This window comes from Plectrocnemia conspersa, unplaced genomic scaffold (assembly GCF_051122295.1).
Source record: "Plectrocnemia conspersa isolate PC_06_02 unplaced genomic scaffold, ASM5112229v1 ptg000005l, whole genome shotgun sequence".
Taxonomy (NCBI): domain Eukaryota; kingdom Metazoa; phylum Arthropoda; class Insecta; order Trichoptera; family Polycentropodidae; genus Plectrocnemia; species Plectrocnemia conspersa.
The window spans coordinates 19,157,859-19,178,215 of NW_028277169.1; the positions used below are offsets into that span (position 1 = coordinate 19,157,859).

Here is a 20,357-nt window from a genome sequence, read left to right on the forward strand (position 1 = left end):
ATAGAAAAGGAATTAGACCCCGGACCTTAGTTGCAAATGAAATAATACATATTTAATTCATGGTTTAGTAACTTAATTTATTAATTTTTTCAGTGTGATAATTATTTTTTAGCCAAGTGGTGGTACTTTTGCAGCTAGTTGAACGCCGGAAGAGATTATAAAAGTTTATTGTAAAAATTATATAGTTTATTAAAAATGCCTTGTGAGATCGTTGAGTGGTCGCGGTTCGAGAGTGCGTTGTAGTCGTCGACGATTCGATTGGTGATTACCGTCAGTTGAGTGCTTAGCGGGTGATTCTTCTCATTGGCGATTTGACTAAGTGTCACATATCTTATAGTGGTCCTTTGAGGAACTTTTAACAAATATGAAATGACAGATGATGTCAATTTATGTCTAACTCCACCCCAACATCAACCCATTTGTAAAAGTTCATATTTTTATGACAATTACAAATTTAAACAATGCTAAATCGAAGCTTATGCATAAAGGGTTTAAAGAGTTTTCGTGGTAATCGATGATTTCCGAAAGTCTGTGTAGCTAATGTGCAATTCTGGGTGTTCTTCAAATTCTTAATGTATATTGTTAAGCCAAACCATTGTTATTTTTGACGATGTATAAATTCCATTTTTAAAACCCTCACAATTTATTACATCTACAAATATGCAAAATTCATAAAAAATAATAGAATATCTGATTAAGGGGAATGAATTATAAACGATGGTCCTAATTAAGCCATATTATTTTTTGTATAAATTTTAATATATATTTATTATGTGTAAATATTATAAATTGAATTTCATCTATCCCATTTACTCTACCGAGTCAACAGGGATAGCAAGTAACGAGGGCCGTTTGTTGGATCAATAGAATTAACAATCCCTAAACTATCAATCGAGCCTGTACACAAACTCCAGGTAAAATAATTTCTATCAAAGCTATTTCGTGTATAATTTTGCGATTATTCAGCGGAATAATGTACACGCCCGACCCATCCAATTAAAAACTTGTAAAGTCAAACATTTTTGTACCGAAGTTTCGTTTAATTTGGAGCCCTAACGCTGTTCTGTTTATCTTGTGATAAATTTCCATACTATTTCTGAATATTAATTTATTTTAGATGGCTACACAAAGGAGGGAATCGTCTACTCATCATGATTATGTGAAAGAGCAAGGAAAATTGTATGTTATAATAATATTTATATAAAATAATCAGACACAAATATTATTATTTTATATACAATACATATTATACGTAGATAACGTCTAGAATCAATATCGGATTTTGTTAAATGCAAAAACACGTTTAATATTATTGATCATAAAATATTTATCATATAGTTTATATTATTGAATTTAATGAAACATTACGAAATAGTATTTATTAGATTGCTAAGAAAATATACATATTTTTCAACTAAGCATAGACTAATACAATTGATAACATCTAGAAATGTACTTTTGACCCCAGCTCGGTTGTTGAAGACGTTGCCAAAATGCTTAGACAAGTGATAATCTGTTGGTGATGTCTGGTGAATATGGTGGAGGAGGAAATTATAGCTCAACCCATTCGGAAGGTCAATCGTGTAGTCGCGCATTGTCGTGCAAGAGAATTAGTGCTAGGACCACACGTTATTGGTCTTTTGTATAATTTTACGAAACATTAACCATAATTTTATTTTGGAGCTTTATTTTTGTTCAACCATTGTAAATACCGCTTTTTATTGTCATAAGGATCCACTTTTCGTCGCGAAATTGATCGATTCTGTTCCGTAAAAAAAGTGCAAAACAAACTTCATTTTTTTCAGTTTTCATTCAGTTACTGCGGCACACATTTATTAAGTGTTTTCTATCCCTTTTAAGTAGTCGAGAACTGTTGGATTTCTATGGACCTGTAGCCATTTATTTTTAACTTTTGTGATTGCTCTTCCAACTTCATGGACACATAGGCAATTTCTATTCTGTGAACTTAGAATCGATCAATCAACTAGTCATAAAAATTATATCACACGTAGGTCCGTTCAGGTAATGAAAGAAAGGGCTTCAGCCAAAGAATGGGACAAGAACTGGGGTTTTTTGAAAGAGAGGGATACATTTTTGGAGCAAGAAGCTGCCAAAATAGGTAGGAATATTATATATTGAGTGTATCTTAGAAATATTAGGCTTTATAGTAATAATAACTCATATTGTTCTTACAGGTTGGACTAAAGAAGAATATTGGTCAAATGTAAAGGAAGTGGAAGCTGCGAGGAATATGAAATACAAAGAAAAGATTATAACTACGGCTTCTACAGACAGACTACCAATAACATCAAGTGGTATTTATTGTGAACATTATTCAGCCTCACATTACATATTTTAAAAAGATACAATTAAAATTATTAACCTCTTAACCGGGCAGTATATTATTACGTAATTAAAAATAGTTGATTCTCAACGGGCATTCATTAAAATTTAAAAGTTAGTTACCGGTCATAAAGTAAACAATGCAGAGCGAATGACTAAAAAATTCGTCACAGAACGGTTCAGGATATAATATAAGGTATGGCAAAATTCGTCCCTCCGACTGAAAACATTTTTTTAAATTCAATGTCATTTATTACATCACGCCTATTATACATGAAATACAATTATGACGCCTTTAGGCGTCATGCCCAGTTAAGAAGTTAATGAACAAATTATATTTACAAATTACTACATTGTGTATTAAGTTATCAATTAGACAAAATTGTTCTTATTATTATAAGAAAGTCAAACTCCTTGTTTTTGCACCCTTGCAATTTCGATATACTAATTACACTAAAAATCAGTTATCTGATCACTTTACAAAAACTTATAGTGCATTTAAGGGTCCAAAAACCGCTTCCTACATAAATTGCATTTTAATTGTTTTCTATCCTATAGGTTACATTGGTTGGAGAAATAAGCTTTTAGAAGAAAACTATCATCTATCAAATCTCAAATACAAGAAACCTGAGTATCAAACAGTAATATTTTTAGGATAACTTTTTTTGGGATATCATCGTAACATATTAATCACGTAGAAATAAAAAAAATAATCAACATAATACGTTAGTTTTTATTTATATAAAAAATAATAATTATAGTCACATTCACAATAAAAATTTATTTGCATCCAAATCGGTGTTTAAAGAAAGCCGGTGGAAGTTGTTCAATGAGTGTTGTAGGTTCAACGACAACGGCAGCAGCTTCCACTCCACCGTTTTTATCAGATACCCATCCAGCTCCGACTAAATGCTGTAAGAAGAATTAAATAAAAATAACATAAAAACAATTTCTTTAAATTATCATATTAACTCACCTTATATTTTATGGCTTTGTATTTCAATTTATTTTCTTTAACAGAGCCCTCTTTCTTAGATCTTTTAGCTTCTATTTCTTCATCAGCCTGAATTTCCTATAAACATAATTATAAAAAATACATAAGCAATAATAAAATTTAATAAAATTCTCATACGTACATTATTTTTATTAAACACATATATTCCGCAATCGTCTTGTGCCATTATAACGTGTGAATGTTCAGGATGTACATTAAGACCAATGATAGGAAACATTCGACGCCACCAAAGAGTACCCAATATTTTCTTACTGCTAATACTTTTACTCCACTCGGTATAATCCAAATTTGTTAAATTATATTCGACTAACTGAAAAATAAATTTAATATATAATATAAGACGCACTTGTAAATATGAAAAATCATTTCAAGCCACCTTTTGATTAGTATAAGCAACGACCAGGTTGTCTTCTTTTATATTTATCGTGAGAGCACTCGGTAAATATTTGTATTGGGGTATTTGTGCGACTAACTCAATCTTGTCTTTTATTTTCCAAACTCCAATGTTGCTCGCTGCATCGGCGGCTACTATATAAAAACCTCCATTTTTAGTCGCAGATACAATCAAGTGAATGAGAGTTCCATCTTTTAATACTATAGATATCAAATAAATTATGAATTAGTTACTTATTTAATGAAGAGTATTTAGTATTGCATACTCACTTTCAGTGGTATCTATAGTTTGAGCTAACGTTACAGCACCGTCTGTGTGTATATGGAAAATTTTAATACAAGCATCAGCCGTTCCGGTAATCAAATTCTCTGAATCTGGCGAAAATGACATATGATGACACGGTGTACATTCTTCTGGTAACGGAACTAATCTACTTAACGTCACTGAACCTTCAATCTATAAATAAAAATAGTTTACATCATTAAAATCATTAAAAAGTATCTCATTCGTAGGATCTTACCAAAGAAAACTTAAATATCCTTAATTGAGTTTCATGCGAATAAGCTATCCATCTTCCGCTACTGGATACGTCGTAGCATATTATGGGCAAATTCGAAGGAGCATACAATCTAATGATCAATTTAGGATTTTCTATGAGTTTCAAATGTCGACTTAAATATGTGTTTACTATTTCTCCATGATCCGTTTCCTTTTCACCGTTCATTTTACTGGAATCATTATCATTCGACAGTTGTTCTTCGTTGTTTAAGAAGTAAGAACTTGTCAGTTTTTCAGAAGAAGCCGAACCGAGTTGCCATAGTTCAATGTAATTCGTATACTTGAAACAAACATTCTTCGTTCCTTTGATAAACTTAGTCAACACGTTTGATTGTAAAGGTGGATATTTAACGAGAACTTTAGGCGGAAAGCTTGACATTGCTAAATAGCCGTCAACTCCGCCTGAAAACAATTTATTCCCTACTGTTACCATCGTTCTACAATAATAAAAAAAAGCATTATTAATATGTAATTCATAATAATCTTCATATATGCTTAATACAATAACAACCAATGTCAAGATTGATTTCAATATTAACTTATTAGCACTTTTTTCTTAATGCTACTCCATTAGCTGAATACTACAATATAAATAAAAAAAACATTGTAATATATCAATCCCAATGCTCATTCATTTCTGCATATACATATGAATATCAGAAAAACATTAAATATGAAAATGACTGGTATTGATTCTAGATTTTAAAAATATTGCTACAGTATAAAAGTACCCAAAATTATATCACATTACTAACTAGAAAAAAAGTGTAAAGTAGATTTATCCAAAGATTGGGTAAATATAATAATTTTTATATTTCAATACACCTCATATCCGTTATCACTTTAACTGAGTGTCCCAGAAAATTTCGTTGTTCATGCCTAATTTAAACTGGTGCGAGATAAGGGGTGACTCATCGAAGAGTCACCCCTTATCTTGCTAAATATAAATAAATATGATCAAACCAAATACAATAGTATTTTATAAAAAAAATGTCATTTTGTATCAAGATAAATATATAAATATAAAAAAACATTATTTTACCTCACGTCATGTTGATGAATGTTTCTCTGCATATTCTTAACCCACTTCTCCACGAGCATATTATCTCCTTTATGTCTCATCTTAATCTTCTTGTAACTGATTATGAGCGGATCTACGCCAGCGCAATAAATACTATACTGATCTTTCGACAAGCAAATGGATAATATATCGGCTTTGTGCGTATTGATCGCTTCTATCTGCTGACCTAATCGACCATCCCAAAACGTAAGATATCCACGAGAATCTCCCGATATTATCGTTAAATCGCTAGTAACTTCCAAACACCAAACAATGGTCTCTTTCTTATTCTCGGAACGTCCGGTCGTCATTCGATGTAAGGCTTGACCGGAACTTACGTCCCAAATGCGTAACGTTTCAATCGAACCTATAAAAAACGAATCACATTATCATATAACAAAACATGCTAAACAATAATATTTACCTGTAGCTAAGAATTGACCGGACGGAGCAAATTTACAACATAGAATTCTACCCTCTTGCTTATCAAATATTCTCTCGTATTCGATTGTGTCATTCTTGACGGAGAATATGTTGACATATCCTTGTTCCGTCCCGACAGCTATTTTAGTGAATTGCCTCGTAACGTCAATGCACCAAGCGGCGTGTCCCGTTATTAATACTGAATTCTTTACGGTTAGTTTCTTCAGATCCCATTCGATTACCGCCCCGCTGAGACCTGTCGATAAAAGCCTATCTTTAACCCAACACATGGCCTCTATAGACGCCGAAGGAACGCCGGGGATGACTCTGGATATCATGGGGGTCGCTCGCAAATCCCAAATCTCAATGGACGCATCGTTTCTGAACATGTAAACAAAGTGATTGTCAGCAAAAATAAGAACACGTTTTTTAAACTTGTCATTCGTGCGCTTATCTTATGTGTTATGATTTTAAGTGTACCTGGATAATGCTAAACTTTCTCTAGAACGGTGTAAAGCAATGCAATGAGCCGCCTGTGCATCGGGTTTGAAAAAACGCACATGGTGCAGACGGCTGGCCATGATGCGAATGTTGCCATTGACATATAAAGATATGGCAGTAGTCTAAACAATCTATATGATGGGTATCATATGAATTACATATAAAAAATATTGTAAACCTTAACTTAAAATAATTTTCATGTTACAAATTTCTTCGCAACACTTTAATTATTTGATATTATAAATTTATTGATTATTGATATTTTACGCATTAATGCTATTTCATTTATTCCAAATGAGTTGAGAAGACAACTTTTCACGGCTGACTTCTTTACCACTATTGAATAAGAAAATTCGTCAAACATAGCAAAACATACAATGCCCTTTCATCAGGGCCGGTCTGAAAATAAAAATAAAGGGCATTTGTTATTTTTTCTTGAGAGAGTTAAAAAAAGGTTTTCACATTTTTTTTTAATCCATCTCGTATTTCTTTCTTCAAGAAGGTTAACGGAGAACAGATTGCTGCGAAAAAATAAAAAAGAAACGTCATGGAAAAAAATGTTTAAAAACCATCTCGGGGTTTTTGGTTGAGTAAAATAAATTGCTGCCAGAAATAAAAAAAGTTCATTAAGAATATATTGTTCAAATATCATCTTTGAAAAGTTTTTGGAGGAATTGAGGAAATATCGATGCGTTTTAAGAATAATTAAATGGTTTAGAATAATTAGCGCCCTGAGTGACCACTCGTACAGCCCGCCCCTTGGACCTGCCCTGCCTATCATATACATTGTTGTTTATACTTTTTAGTAGTAAAAACGTATGCAATTTTTAAAACGGATATAAAATTATCCCAATTAGTCTATTTTTAGTCTTAGCCAGCGATTACACCTGTCTCAGAAAAGAAAGATTTCTTATGTTATTTTAATTTAGTAAAGAGTTTAATTAAGGCAGTTAATTCAAAATTTAAGATTTTAATTATGAAATTGACATTGCGCTGCGTCGTGCAATTCTATGAAGATCGATTTTTTTACTGCTTATTCATATTCTTCAAACTTAAAATATCAATATAAAAAAATCACAGTATTTAAATGCATCCAGTATGTTTCGTAACATTTAGATATATAATTACGGCATCAAATTATTTTAAATTTACATGATATAAAAATTTGACGTTTAGACCAAACATTAAAAAGTTAAGGATCTGTCATGTTTGAAAGTAGCGGCATTTGTTGCGTCTCAATATACCATTGATATCTTCTCTCAGTATACTGCGCTGTCCTCAATGGACAATTTTTCGCTAGGGTTTCAGGAAGTGATTCCACTTCAGACCCAATCTGAAAAATGGAAGGAGATTTCATTAAACACCGGTACGTATTAGGTTAAATCACAACATCGTGAATCGCTACATTAATTTAGTGCAATTTTTATCTATATGTATGTTTCATATATAAGATATTTATACAATTTAATATATATTCATTATCAGGTGGAACACAGAGCCTCTTGCAAGACATAAAGCTCCCCGAGAGAGCCGGAGGTTATTTTTACAAAGATGCTTCTAAATATTACACAAGAAACAGATTTATATGCTGGTAAGTGGTGATAAAGGCTTAAATATTGATTATCGTCGATTTGTAATGCATGTTTTTCATCAGGCGAATAAGACACGATACGTTAGAAATTGTTGAACATTCACTAGAAGTGAAACTCAACGGTAACCATGTCCGTTGGAGGGGCGGAGGCGCACTCTTGGACGTCTCCATATATGAAGTACCCGGTCGCATCATAATATTAGTAACGTCAGTTTGTTCCGTACATCGTTTTATATTTCCACATCCGGATTTTATACATCAGCAGGTATTTTTTATAGACATTTTTTTTAAATATTTTTTTTTATTATATTAAATACGTTTACAGGAAAAGCAAATCGGTCGTAATATAGATGATAGTAGTCCATCCATATTAAACGAAGCCAGCAACCCACAAGCTTTAGATCCCAAACACTTTTTCATCATATCGCAATATACAAACGCAAGTAAGTTGATTTAACATTAGTAATCAATTATTTTTAATAGTTATAATCAGGGTCGGAAAAACCTGTTTTTTTATTACATACGATTATGGTTTTTATTGTTTTATATGTATTAGTATTGCCATATAATTAATTAGAAATAATATTTTCTTAATAACTAGTGATCTTGAAGCAATAATTTTTAAAAAGAGAACATTTCAAGCCTTCTGAAAAACATGAACTTCATGAAAATATATATACTGATTAGATACCTGAAGAACAACTTATCTTATGCGTCAATTATATGGTTAAAATTTACAATTGCCTGTTAATGTAATATAATATAATTATCTTAATAATGCACTTAGGAAGCTTAAATTTTCATGGCCATATTTATTGACATATCGCACCTTAAGGGTTAAGAAAATGCAGAAAATGGGAGAATAAAAAAAACAGGAACGATGAATTGGGAATCAGAATCAATTTAAAAAAGAGGGTAAAAAATATTGCTTCAGTATTTATCAAAGTTAAAAACAAAACAAAATAATATAAACCAACTTTTTAAATTATTTTACCCAGTAGTCGTTATAAAAATATTGATTTGTTTCAGATACTTTTATACCACACACCTGTACCACTGCTTATGGAGATAATGGAGAAGCTTTATATGCTATTGCCGGAGCTGGAGGAACTGGAGGAAATGCTGGCGTATTATTAGTTCGTCTCAGTTCTAGCGGTGGTGCTATTATTACAGTTTTACGACAAGAATCGATTGTGCCAAGATTGTTATCGGCTTTTAGGTTTATATGATTCCTAATTTTTATAGGTTTTTTTTCGTTAGATATGAAATAATATAGTATTGATTTTTCAGGGGAAATCGTAACGAAGGTGAAGTTTCTTGCGGATTGTCACTGGTAACAAAACCTCACGGAGTTCGTCTATACGCCTTGGGCAGAGACGCTAAATTGAGGGTTTGGTGTTGTGAACGATCCACATGCTTGGCCGTTCATTCTCTTTTATCGGACCCGAATGAATCAATCACTCAAGGAGGTATGCCTTAATTTTATGATATGAAAAATATACGATAAACTTATTTAACATTTCTGTTTCAGCTCAAAGTCACATGCTCCGATCCGGCGAATCATCATCGGGTGAACTAATTTTAGGCGTGTTTTTATGCTTTGCGACAGAAAGTCGTTTTACTGTTCTCAAACCAATCGTCGGGGAACAAAATGCCGTTCAATTCGCAGTAGTGTGTCATCTCACTGGACCAGATGTATGTATAGAATTTTTATTGGGAGTGGGAAGACTTTGCTCTAAAAATGAAGATAGAATAATAGTGAAACTCGACATTTAACTAACGTCATTAAATACTAGAAATTCATACTTTCACGTGATTAAGATTCAACACAAATAAACAATAAACTGTTTAGGGAGTCATTCTTGTTATATTTATACTCTTAAAAAATAATCTCCAAGTAATTAAATTTTTAAAGTTCTAATGAGTATAGATTTTACATAAACTTCAAATTAGGAAGAGCAGATTTCGCTGAAGCTTGACCGAATGAGATAATGATTTATTTAGACACGGCCGTAGTGTTAAACTCCGTCTATTACTTACAATAGTATGATACCCCAGTGACCCTTTATAAGCGAAACCATTGTGGCCGCTTTCCAATAATGATAGGACACAAGTAACAATACTATTAATTGTGCAAGATTGTTTTCTGCTTTTGCTTTCTAGACGTTTGTCAAAGATTAAAACATAAGTAAATAAATTAACGAAATTAAGTGTTAAAATAAATTATTAAAACACACTAATACAAAAAAGTAATAAAATAAATCAAAGCAATAAAGTGTTGAGAATCACTGATTTTTATATAGTTTACTATAAATACAATATAAAATAATAAAAAATAATAATAAATAAATAACAGAAATAATTCTGAAAAAATACGTAAAATAACTCACTCCCAGGTGTATACTAACAAATTAACAATTGTGTATAAATTAACTCACTACTCAAAGGGTTAGCTAACAGTTTTGGCTATGGTGATGAACGCTGATAATTTCCGAAAGTCTGCATGGTATTGTAAGTTTAAGCATTCTTAAATATGTTGGGTGTTTTGGAATCAATTGCATTTAATATAATCAACAATGAGCAAGGTCCTAAAGAGTAACTATGCCAAATTTAATTTAGATGAATCAAAGAGACGTAGCATTTAATTTTATAACCGAGTAATATGTTTTTTATTATACTTTTATATATTTTTAGGGTGATCTAGTTGACTTTGGAGTTTGCGGAAATGGAATTTGGGCCGTGTGGGGTAGCGTTGGTGGCGGAAGAGATGCAACCGTTACAGCGTCAGCTTTGGGTCCAACGGCACAATGGCGCTACGCTTTACCGGCACCGCAGCCGTCTCCGGAATTATTACCTCAACTTGATCACCAGTCCTACTTAGAATGCCTTTTCAGACCTGGACTTTTCCCGACTGCAGTGATTGCTAAGGCGTTAACTGTAAGTGTTTCATATTTTGTTATTATAAATAAGTTTGTTGCATATATATTTATTTGAGTTATATTTTTAGATATACGAAAGGAGCAGCGAGACTAGTGCTAATATAACTCGCGATCAGAGCGTGATCGATGGAGGAGATGTTGAAGATAGGGGTGTACAAAACTTGAGGAATCGAGCGCTCGCAGCGGTTAGAGCTGCCGAACAGAGACATGCAATTCGTACACAATTAGATCCAGAAGAATTAGTTCATAAGTATGTTTCTAATGATAAACTACAATATAATACCATAATGGTTATTAATATGCTTCATTTGATTTATAGATGTTGGTCAGAGTTGTATAGTTGGTGCGTGCAGTATTTAGAAGGATGGAGAAAGCCTCAAGGCTTAGTTTTATCAAATCAGGTTTCATATAAACTCATCACAAAGTAAATCTGAACCTAAATTATCCTATTTTAATTTATTATTTAATTTTAGGAGAACGGGGGTTGGTGTTTATTGATAAGACGCGGAGGAGTGTCTTTCCTTAGACCATTGGAACTGTTGGAACATCTCTTGCTTTCCGAAAATGCGGCTAAAATGCTGCCAAAGTATTGCTGTCCAGCTATTTCACCGGGTATGGTAAAATTCATTCTTGCTCATAAAAATGAGACATGCCTAAAAATATTTCATTTTTTTTTCAATCTGACTTAAATATTTATAGCAAGTGATTTTACTGGTATTCTGATAGAATACAAATGAGTTTGTCGCTATTTTTTGCTTGATATATGCTTTGAATGGTTAATGAATAATATTTCGCTAATATATTTTGATAAATTTTGAGCTGAGGGTAAAATTGTATATGTAGTCTTAAGTTAATGTTGTCCCAACTATTTTAACCAAGAGTGTATATTTTAATGTCACTAGATTCCCAATTGTTCCTGTGATATATATAATTAAACATAGTTTCTAATTTATGGATATTTTATAGATATGACGGTCTGCAAATGGGTGTGCATTGTGGTCAGTGCTGCTGGTGAAGTGGGCCGAAGATTGCCCGAGGGAGTGAAAGCCGCGATTAGAGCTGGATTGACAGCTGGACGTGCGCCTGAACATTTGTTACCGCAGTTGGCTGAAGATTTGTTGGCCGACGGAGAAGACGGATCTCCACCTGTATATATAATTATCATCATATCGATTATTAATTTTATATTATTCTTAATCATTTATTTTGTGTCTAGATCTTTCCTCCCGAAGTCGTATCGGTGATGGCACGAAAATTATCAGCAGTCGGCGATCTTCCACGTGCTTTGCTCGCTCTTAATCAAGCTTTAAGATTAGATTGTGACGGTATTATTATTATTATTACATATTACGACACTAAAACGTTACCTAAACGCCATGTATATATTTTAATTAGATGATGGAAACGAAGATGATATGAATATCTGCAATGAGCTTGAAACACTATTCAATAGTGATCTAGGTGTTTCATTAGCTGCCGATACACTGTATCAAATGGCTCAAGTCAGATTTTCAATCTGTTGCAATCTGCTCGTGCTCGGTGCCATGTTGAACGGTAGCTCTCAAAATCCGTGGCCAGTCGCCGGCCACACAGGAGTAAGCTTACAAGCTTATAACGCTCTCTGTTGGCTTTGTGAAACTACTTTGAATGAAGCTGATCACTCAGATTCATTGTAAGTTACTATTGTATTTTCATCAATCTAAAAGTTTGCTTTATAATTATACTTTTTATTTATAGGAAAAGTAGCATGGAACGCTTGTCACTTTTGAAGTTGTGTTCTGGCGAGCTTCGGGAGGCTGGATTGAAGATTGGTTCTACTTCAGGACGAGCAGCCGGTATTGTTTGGTGGTTTAGTCACGGAGTCGGAGGTTGTGCGGTACGTCGATTGTTGTATCTGCAAGGCGCTCCTAAACAATTGCATTGGACGAGAACTCTTCATCCATACGTTCATTGCTTAGGACATTTATTGTAAGTAATTAACTAATCACTTATTGTTGTAGAAAAGAATGGGACAAAAGTACACACGTAGTACTATTTCACTTAAACTTTTCTTGGCAAACGCGCACATGGACGCTAGGGCGGGCACTTGTGCGCGTTTTTACTCTTTTACTTGGCGCGATATTTTTTTAATATTAAGAGATGTCACTATTAGAATTTGAAAAATAAAAAATATTCAATTTTGTATTATTTTTCCGTGATTTACTTTTACAAATTTTCATTACCATATATTGAGCAGTAAAAAGTATAATATCATTTCTGGCCTTTAAGGAACGAACTTAACGAAAGTACAATATGTAATAGTAGCAGGATGATTTTTTACTTAACTGATCGTTTATTGATGATACTTATTTTTCTCACTAATGTGTCTCGTTTTAAGGGCCAATTTTCTTTTACTACATTTGGAATCAATCATTTTTTTTAATACGTTTATTTCAGTTATTTTACAGACATACTAACTATATATTTATAATATATGTGTTATTGATTTATAACCATTTTCATGTTTACAATTTGTTATTAGCTATAATTTAAGGAAAAAATCTCTTACAATTTAAGTGAATAAAAATTAAAATACAGAAACAATAAATTAAGTGATGATTTCAGTACATTTCATTGAAGAACTGGAATTATTGATATGTTGTCTTTACCCTCTAAAGCAATATGTGCTTTGACTTTATTTTAAGGTGGTTTTTATCACAGTCACCGATACACGAACATAGTGGGCTAGTGTGATTTCACGATATATTTTTTAAGATTACTATAAAAAGGTGTATTACATATAATATATAGTATGTTTATAGCTTTGTTTTGAATGACTTGTAATTAGAAAAATTAATATTATTGGTATTACTCCACACCTAAAAAAATATTTTTTATAGTTAGTGCACTTTTTCTATTAAATATCAGTCTAATGTCTACAATCGCGGCAAGCCCTTTATAGCAAAGATACAAAATATGTTTATTAAATCTAGGTGTAAGCTCATGTATTTAACGCTTGTTTTCCATTTTACGTTAATGCTCACTCCACGTTTTGTGATAATAATAGCCTCTGTTTTAATTCGTTTGATTTTAATTTTCTCAAAGTATTTATTTGAAATTTCAAAAGATTTTTGTAATTTATTCGCGATTGGTTTAACCACTTCTGATCACTTCTGACAACATCTCTACCTTACCCTGATCCGTGTCTGAAGCTATGATATTTCCAGTTTTTAATCGGGGAATTACTGTGCATTTAATTTTAAGCAATTTAGTTACTTTCTATAAAAAATTATCTGCTGGTAATTATAATATATCACGTCACACTACAGAAACAAGTTGATCTAAGCTCCTTGAGAATCATTTACTTAAGTTTGTAATGAAATTCGATTTGCACAAAGTCAAAGTACTACATCTGATGATAAAAAGATAAATGCAATGCTTATTTTTACTCTATTACTATATATGTACATATTTTATAGATGGGGCGTAGGTGGCGGTTTTACGCTAGGCACGTGGTTAGCAGCTTCTGGTCGTCCGTGGCTCGTTAAAAACTACGCCTCTCTTTTGGGTCCGTGGTGTGAATGGAATGCATGCTCAAGTAATGTGCCTTTGAGATATTTCAATTGCTGTTATACATATAATAAAAAAATAAACATCAACTCCTATTAAATTACAGGAGAATTTATCGTTGGAATGGCACACTTGGACACTGGAGATTCTCAAAAAGCCTTAGATGCTTTTCTCCGCGCAGGTCAAGGCATCACCATTGAACCGTTCCTAGTTCGTCTACTGCCGCAAATAATCAACTCGTCCAGAAACGCTCTCCTCAATTACTACTTGAAAGTCATCAAATTATTTGAGTTGCACAAAGCGCCCGAGTGTATAATAAGCTTGGCAGAGAAAGCCATTAACATTGCCGATAAAGATGATCCTCACCTTGTAAGATTAGATTGATAATATATTGCTAAAAGAAAATCTTTATTTATAGCCTTTTTATTATAGGCCGTATTCCATTCGCTCATATTTCGGACGTGGCTAGAACTAGAAGAATGGGAGCGTGCTTTAGCAGCAGTGGGAGCACATCCTGATCCGGAACAAAGGGACAATTGTGTCGCTCGTTTAGTAGCAGCTTTGGGAGAAAAACGATGCCTGCCTCAACTCTTGGCTCCTGGAGCTCCGCCACCACCGCCGACCACGTGTCGTGTGGTAGAACAGCGTGCTCGTTTATGCGACGAGCCTTATAACCATTACTACAATTTCTTATATGCGTATTACATAAAATGTGGCGATATGCGCAAAGGTGATTTTTGCTGATCAAATTAGTGATAGGGTTATAGATTATATTTTGCGTTTCATTTTTAGCTGCTGATGTGATGTTTGAGCAAGCGACTCGAATTGGAAACGAAATGGGGGCTGGAATCGAAGCTTTGGGCCGAAGAGCTCGTTGTCTATTGGCGTCACTTAATTGCTTGTGCTTAGTACCGGCTCGTCATGCTTTCTTGGTTATATCACGAGCCATGCCAATGGCCGATAAAAGGGATATTCGTGGTGATGTAAGTATTAATTATTGTTTTTATTGACTGGAAAATTCTTATCAAACACAAATGTTCTTAGATTTTTTTTATAAATATTTAAAGTTTTCTTGCAGCTTTATATAAAGTTTTGTTCAATAAGCTTAATTGAATTTGCATAGTCTGAATCAGACTTACGTCAGTAAACAAAGATTTGTTCATATTGTGTTGTCACTATTTTGATCAAGGCTATAAATGTTTAAAACTCTTCTAGAATTCTGTAAAGCAATTTTCATTGTATTCAGTATAAGCAAAATGCTGCTTTTTATTTTATTAGTAAAAGGAGTGCGAAACTTTCGATTTTATTTATTATATAGGTGAAATGAAATACTAGTTAATTTAATTAATCATTTTTATAATTAAATATGTATTGTATTTATCTATATTATGTACAAAATTATTATACATACGATGAATTAAATATAATTTAAAATTATACAATACAGCATTATGATATAAATTATAAGTATAATTTTTTTGTTGTACAGACTATAGAGAGGTCGGAGAAAGACAAGGATCGCGAAGTGTTCGTAGTTGGCGTTGAAGATTTACGTAAAGACCTACACTTAGTCACCGCAAGGCTTAAGTTTGCTAAAACACAAGCCAATCAAACTTGTCCGGAAATCGGTAAGCACATATATAACATAACAATAATTTAGAAAGTAACTTAAATTATTTATTTTAATTGCAGGAGTCGAAGAAGTGGCATCGCTCTTAAGCAGCGTTGGTTTGCATGTTGCCGCCGTGTCTTTGAGGACTCGACTCGGAGTACCTAGAGCACCGGCTCTTGCGGCTTTAGCTGCAGCAGCTGCCATGTTATCTTCGCTACCACCTGATGCGGGCGAGCAAGAGACTGAAGCTGAAATCGGCGCTTGGAAATGGCTCGTCGAAAACGATATAACCGGTACTATATCAATGTAATAATTAATATAATATAATATTAACATGTAATATTTTTTAGAATTATCTATCTCGGAACGAAATGCTGCTGGTGCTGCTTGGAGTTTATTGAGGACTTTGGTAGGAGATCCAAAAACGGACGAAAACAACACAGTTGAGACTAGAGCTTCGATTTTATATGCCGTCACTTCTCGTCTGTTGTCCGTCGGAGCTTTCTTACCACATTGGCTCGTAACCGAATATAAAGTAATATTTATTTTTCATTTAAATATACATTTCTATGTATATTTATATATATGTTATATGCTCATTCTAGTCTTTGGATGTGTCTTCTTTGATTCGTCTTTTAACGCGTCACGGACGCTTAACCGAAGCCGCTGCCGTCGGAATAGAAGCACTGCAAGCTTCAAGACCTGATCCTTGCCCCCGTCTGTCAACTTATCGTCCCGTATGTTCTCCGCTCCCCGCGCTCGACTTGCTCTTAGCTGAGTTACAGTATCAGGCTGAAAACGGAGAAATGTTTTATACACAGTTGTATCAAGAAATGGACGATTTAGTCAAAGTTCACTGCGAACGCGTTGAACGAGCTACCAATAATCTCAAGAAACTTCAAGTCGTCTAATTGTGTATTTTCTAATGTTTTAATAAATTTGATTTTGTAATTGAAAATTTGTTCTTACTTTTTATTTATTCGTACACAGGAGCTTGCAGGGTTAAAGGGCTGGAGAATAGCATTAAATAAAGAACTCCGATTGCTAAGATTATCGCCACAATAGCCGCTGCTAATTTCGGCCATTGACGTCCCACTAATAAGGTGAAGGAGGCTCCAGCGGCTGTTAATGCCGTTCCTAGAGCGAGTAACATTCTGATTTGAACAGTTGTTGCAATATCTATAAGTATATGAACATATAAAATATATGAATATGTAAGATAAAAATAAAGTAATACATACCACTAGGTAGTGCTAAGGATAAGCTTGAATTCGAAACTCTTGAGACATCTTGATTTAATGTTGCATTTTGATCGATGCTTTCCATGAAAAGTGTTTTACCAATCCTCATTTTCTATTGATGACATGTACATAAAAAATAGAATTGCCAGGATTTTATTTTACAACATAAATATGAAAACAAAATAGTTACTTATTATATTAAAAAAAATGTTTTTGCGTTATAAATAACAATTTAATGCAAAATAAATAATTATTTTTTATTATATATGAGAGAGTAAAAATATAATTGGCTATTAATAAATAGGAAAAGCATAATTAATTAGGTGAAATATAATTTCTGAGATAAGAGTGAAAACTCGAAATATTAATTTAATTTTATTATAGCATGTAAAAAATAATTGAATAACTTATAAAATTAACGATCAAATAATTAAAAAATTCCTATTAATAAAGTTAGAAATTATATATTGGTTCAAGCGTGTCCATTCTGTGTAATTAAAAAAATGAAGTTTCCTATATATAGACCATCAAAGTACGAACTTTGCTCTCAAAAGACATAAAACTTGATACTAAACAAAATAAAAATTGCAATTCATTAACTTCGATATGATTTATGTAATATATTTGCTTTAAGAATATAAATCTAAAGCAAAATATCTGCAATACCTATTGAGCAAAAAAAGAATCTGATAACTAGAACGTAATGATGAACTTGCGTCTTTTTAAGATAAAAAACTTTCAATATTTATTTATGAATCACCGACTGCTGCTCATATTTTTTAAATGTCATTGAAATGCTTAATTAAAGTGGTTATTACTAGAACAATTAGAATAATAAGGAAAATAATAATAATTTTCCTCAAATACTAGAAAAGTCGTTTTTTTAATTACACAGAATGGACACGCTTGAACCAATATATAATTTCTAACTTTATTAATAGATATTTATTAATTATTTGATCGTTAATTTTATAAGTTAGTAAATTATTTTTTACATGCTATAATAAAATTAAATTAATATTTCGAATTTTCACTTTTATCTCAGAAATTATATTTCACCTAATTAATTATGCTTTACCTATTTATTAATAGCCAATTATATTTTTACCCTCAAATATATAATAAAAAAATAATTATTTATTTTGCATTAAATTGTTATTTAATATTTTATTAATATCGCGTCTCGTTAAGTTAGTATTATTTAGAATTAAGTACTCACACCTCAAATTATAAAGCAATATTACTTTTTTTACACACTTTTAGTTAATATTTGTTGTCACGCAGCGTCTGCATCGCTTGTGTCTAACCAAACAACTGTAACATTAGTGCAAATTTATTATAAATGAGAATAATTTCCTCCTGTCTCAGATAAGCGATGCCCCTAAGGGTTATGGGGCATGGTATTCATATTATACATATAAAACCGATTATATTTCTCCAAACGGCGGTTCACTGTCAACTAAATAATGCTACTAACGAATAGTTTGTAAAAAATGTTTGAATGTGATTGCTATAAATAAACCATATCAAAATTATTGTGACAACAAAACGAGATAATAATGTACAGATCATTTTACCAATGCATTGGCGAACGAAACCGATAAATAATTGTCTGTTAAATTTTTTAAATATGGTTAGTATATTGATTTTATATTATTGAAATTATTATTATTTAATTTTTACAATTATTTATGTCAACCATACAATATATTAAGAATTATACGATTCTTGAGATAATAATGGATCGCTTATTTCGTAATTCTTTTCTCAAGTCATTAATTTTTACTAATGGCTGCTATTCAGTAACTGGGTGACTTCAAAATAAATCTGTAGATTTGGAATCTGATACTACTTGATACTCAATTCCTGACTTAAACATAATATCTCCACCCAGGGCCGGTAGCTAAATAGTAAATTAAAATAACTACATAGTGGCTATTTATTTATAATATTTATTTACTAAATAAACGCAATTAAGAGCTAAAAAATAATAGATCAAGGGTGAAAACAACTGTATGGTAACCACAGAACAAAGAATATAATAGCAGCACCTATCCAAAGTGTGCATAGAAGAGCAACGAAGTGCAGAGATTAAAATATATAGTTACCATAAAACTATCATCGTTTCGCTCTACTTTTAGGGGAACTAAAATAATATTGAACGTTAAAAATGTACCATTAAATTTCAGAGCAATCTCTTTTTAATTAATGTAATGCGTAAAAAATTGGATGCCATGGCATACGCTAGTTTAGACCCTTTTTAGCAAGGCACGTTTCTAATGCTGACAATAAATAACTTGTTCTTAGAAAGTCGCAACAAAATAGGGCAATTAGTTTTATATGCCTTTTAGCGAATACTTATGATTAACGAAAAATTAGAAGATTGTCGCACTGATCTTTACATATATAATTTGTAATATTTGCTTTTAGATACAAACATAAGTTACTTAAACATTAACAATCCGAGAATTATAATAATCTGCACTCAGGTGATTACTGCTGTGACACCTATAAGTTTTCAGGGAAGGTGGGAGCGTGTTGTTAATTAGTTATAGATTTTTTCAAACTCGCTCAAATTTGATGTATAAAAAAGGTATTTAACTTTTAAATGCAATTTATTATTATAAAAACCTAGATTTACAGAGGTTTTTACTAACTTATTCTGTATGTCATAAACTATTATTTTGATATTTCCTAGTAACCTATGTTAGGTGAATATTATTATATAATTAGCCTGTGTTTTAAAACTATATGTTAAATATAAAAAAAATTAAAGATAGTAAAAAAAATTTTTTTTACTTTGCGGTACAATTTTGTGATACAATCCAAATTCATGTTTTTATTAAAAAGGAATGAGTCTATATTTAAGAGAGTTCTTGGAATGCTAATAAAATATTTGTATAATATTTTATCACAGATTTTTTAAAATAGTAAATATTTTTGCAACTTATTGTAAAGTATCTAATATAATGATAAATGACCTTCTTAATATTTCTTTACTTTGTACTTGGTATAAATTATATAAATATTTGTGTTAATTAGTAAAGCAAACATTTTCTATTTTACTGCACTTAAAATATCATTTAAATGCAAAAATATATCAACATTTAGTTTACAAACACTCAAACATT

At 32.0% G+C, this 20,357-nt stretch overlaps 4 protein-coding genes across 10 annotated transcripts; 2 read left to right on the forward strand and 2 right to left on the reverse strand.

Annotated features, from left to right (window-relative positions):
• Window positions 1–1,925: 1,925 nt before the first annotated feature.
• On the forward strand, window positions 1,926–3,002 carry LOC148235033 (uncharacterized). 2 transcript variants are annotated; one of them, XM_088185743.1, is made up of 3 exons: window positions 1,926–2,119; window positions 2,196–2,315; window positions 2,902–3,002. In XM_088185743.1, the coding sequence occupies exons 1-3, from the start codon at window positions 2,026–2,028 to the stop codon at window positions 3,000–3,002; spliced, it is 315 nt and encodes a 104-aa protein (XP_088041869.1). In that variant the 5' UTR covers window positions 1,926–2,025. The 2 variants fall into 2 exon arrangements, with proteins under 2 accessions (XP_088041869.1, XP_088041870.1); XM_088185744.1 differs by lacking the exon at window positions 2,902–3,002 and having other exon boundaries at window positions 2,196–2,757.
• A 54-nt stretch (window positions 3,003–3,056) lies between these two features.
• l(3)72Dn (UTP4 small subunit processome component l(3)72Dn) lies at window positions 3,057–6,392 on the reverse strand. Its single transcript, XM_088185742.1, has 9 exons — window positions 6,274–6,392; window positions 5,795–6,174; window positions 5,353–5,737; window positions 4,273–4,747; window positions 4,022–4,208; window positions 3,735–3,952; window positions 3,480–3,668; window positions 3,320–3,415; window positions 3,057–3,255 (listed from the first exon to the last, which is right to left on the reverse strand). The coding sequence occupies exons 1-9, from the start codon at window positions 6,372–6,374 to the stop codon at window positions 3,124–3,126; spliced, it is 2,163 nt and encodes a 720-aa protein (XP_088041868.1). The 5' UTR covers window positions 6,375–6,392; the 3' UTR covers window positions 3,057–3,123.
• Window positions 6,393–7,468: 1,076 nt separating this feature from the next.
• Window positions 7,469–16,943, forward strand: Nup160 (nuclear pore complex protein Nup160). Its single transcript, XM_088185461.1, has 23 exons — window positions 7,469–7,660; window positions 7,780–7,885; window positions 7,949–8,150; window positions 8,211–8,328; window positions 8,915–9,104; window positions 9,176–9,354; window positions 9,417–9,580; window positions 10,580–10,822; window positions 10,893–11,074; window positions 11,144–11,225; window positions 11,298–11,436; window positions 11,791–11,972; window positions 12,041–12,149; window positions 12,220–12,496; window positions 12,562–12,792; window positions 14,283–14,401; window positions 14,480–14,742; window positions 14,806–15,103; window positions 15,166–15,356; window positions 15,863–16,001; window positions 16,066–16,278; window positions 16,336–16,520; window positions 16,591–16,943. The coding sequence occupies exons 1-23, from the start codon at window positions 7,576–7,578 to the stop codon at window positions 16,894–16,896; spliced, it is 4,203 nt and encodes a 1,400-aa protein (XP_088041587.1). The 5' UTR covers window positions 7,469–7,575; the 3' UTR covers window positions 16,897–16,943.
• LOC148235036 (uncharacterized) lies at window positions 16,641–18,734 on the reverse strand. 6 transcript variants are annotated; one of them, XR_015809500.1, is made up of 5 exons: window positions 18,642–18,726; window positions 18,446–18,540; window positions 17,227–17,338; window positions 16,955–17,122; window positions 16,641–16,777 (listed from the first exon to the last, which is right to left on the reverse strand). XR_015809500.1 is itself a non-coding variant. In XM_088185463.1 (5 exons), the coding sequence occupies exons 3-4, from the start codon at window positions 17,333–17,335 to the stop codon at window positions 16,962–16,964; spliced, it is 312 nt and encodes a 103-aa protein (XP_088041589.1). In that variant the 5' UTR covers window positions 17,336–17,338; window positions 18,446–18,540; window positions 18,642–18,706; the 3' UTR covers window positions 16,641–16,777; window positions 16,955–16,961. The 6 variants fall into 6 exon arrangements, 1 of the variants encoding a protein (XP_088041589.1); XR_015809497.1 differs by having other exon boundaries at window positions 16,955–17,164; window positions 18,484–18,540; window positions 18,642–18,710; XR_015809499.1 differs by having other exon boundaries at window positions 16,955–17,164; window positions 18,471–18,540; window positions 18,642–18,697.
• Between the last annotated feature and the right edge of the window lie 1,623 nt (window positions 18,735–20,357).

What these genes read in the sequence shown, in the direction of transcription:
- LOC148235033 (XM_088185743.1), top strand. Translation starts at nt 2,026, where the DNA reads ATGAAAGAAAGGGCTTCAGCCAAAGAATGGGACAAGAACTGGGGTTTT. An exon ending in GCAAGAAGCTGCCAAAATAG is followed by an intron (nt 2,120 to 2,195) that starts GTAGGAATATTA and finishes TTGTTCTTACAG; the next exon opens with GTTGGACTAAAGAAGAATAT. An exon ending in ACTACCAATAACATCAAGTG is followed by an intron (nt 2,316 to 2,901) that starts GTATTTATTGTG and finishes TCTATCCTATAG; the next exon opens with GTTACATTGGTTGGAGAAAT.
- LOC148235036 (XM_088185463.1), bottom strand. Translation starts at nt 17,335, where the DNA reads ATGAGGATTGGTAAAACACTTTTCATGGAAAGCATCGATCAAAATGCA. An exon ending in ATCCTTAGCACTACCTAGTG is followed by an intron (nt 17,165 to 17,226) that starts GTATGTATTACT and finishes ATATACTTATAG; the next exon opens with ATATTGCAACAACTGTTCAA.
- Nup160 (XM_088185461.1), top strand. Translation starts at nt 7,576, where the DNA reads ATGGACAATTTTTCGCTAGGGTTTCAGGAAGTGATTCCACTTCAGACC. An exon ending in TGAATCAATCACTCAAGGAG is followed by an intron (nt 9,355 to 9,416) that starts GTATGCCTTAAT and finishes TTTCTGTTTCAG; the next exon opens with CTCAAAGTCACATGCTCCGA. An exon ending in GTCATCTCACTGGACCAGAT is followed by an intron (nt 9,581 to 10,579) that starts GTATGTATAGAA and finishes ATATATTTTTAG; the next exon opens with GGTGATCTAGTTGACTTTGG.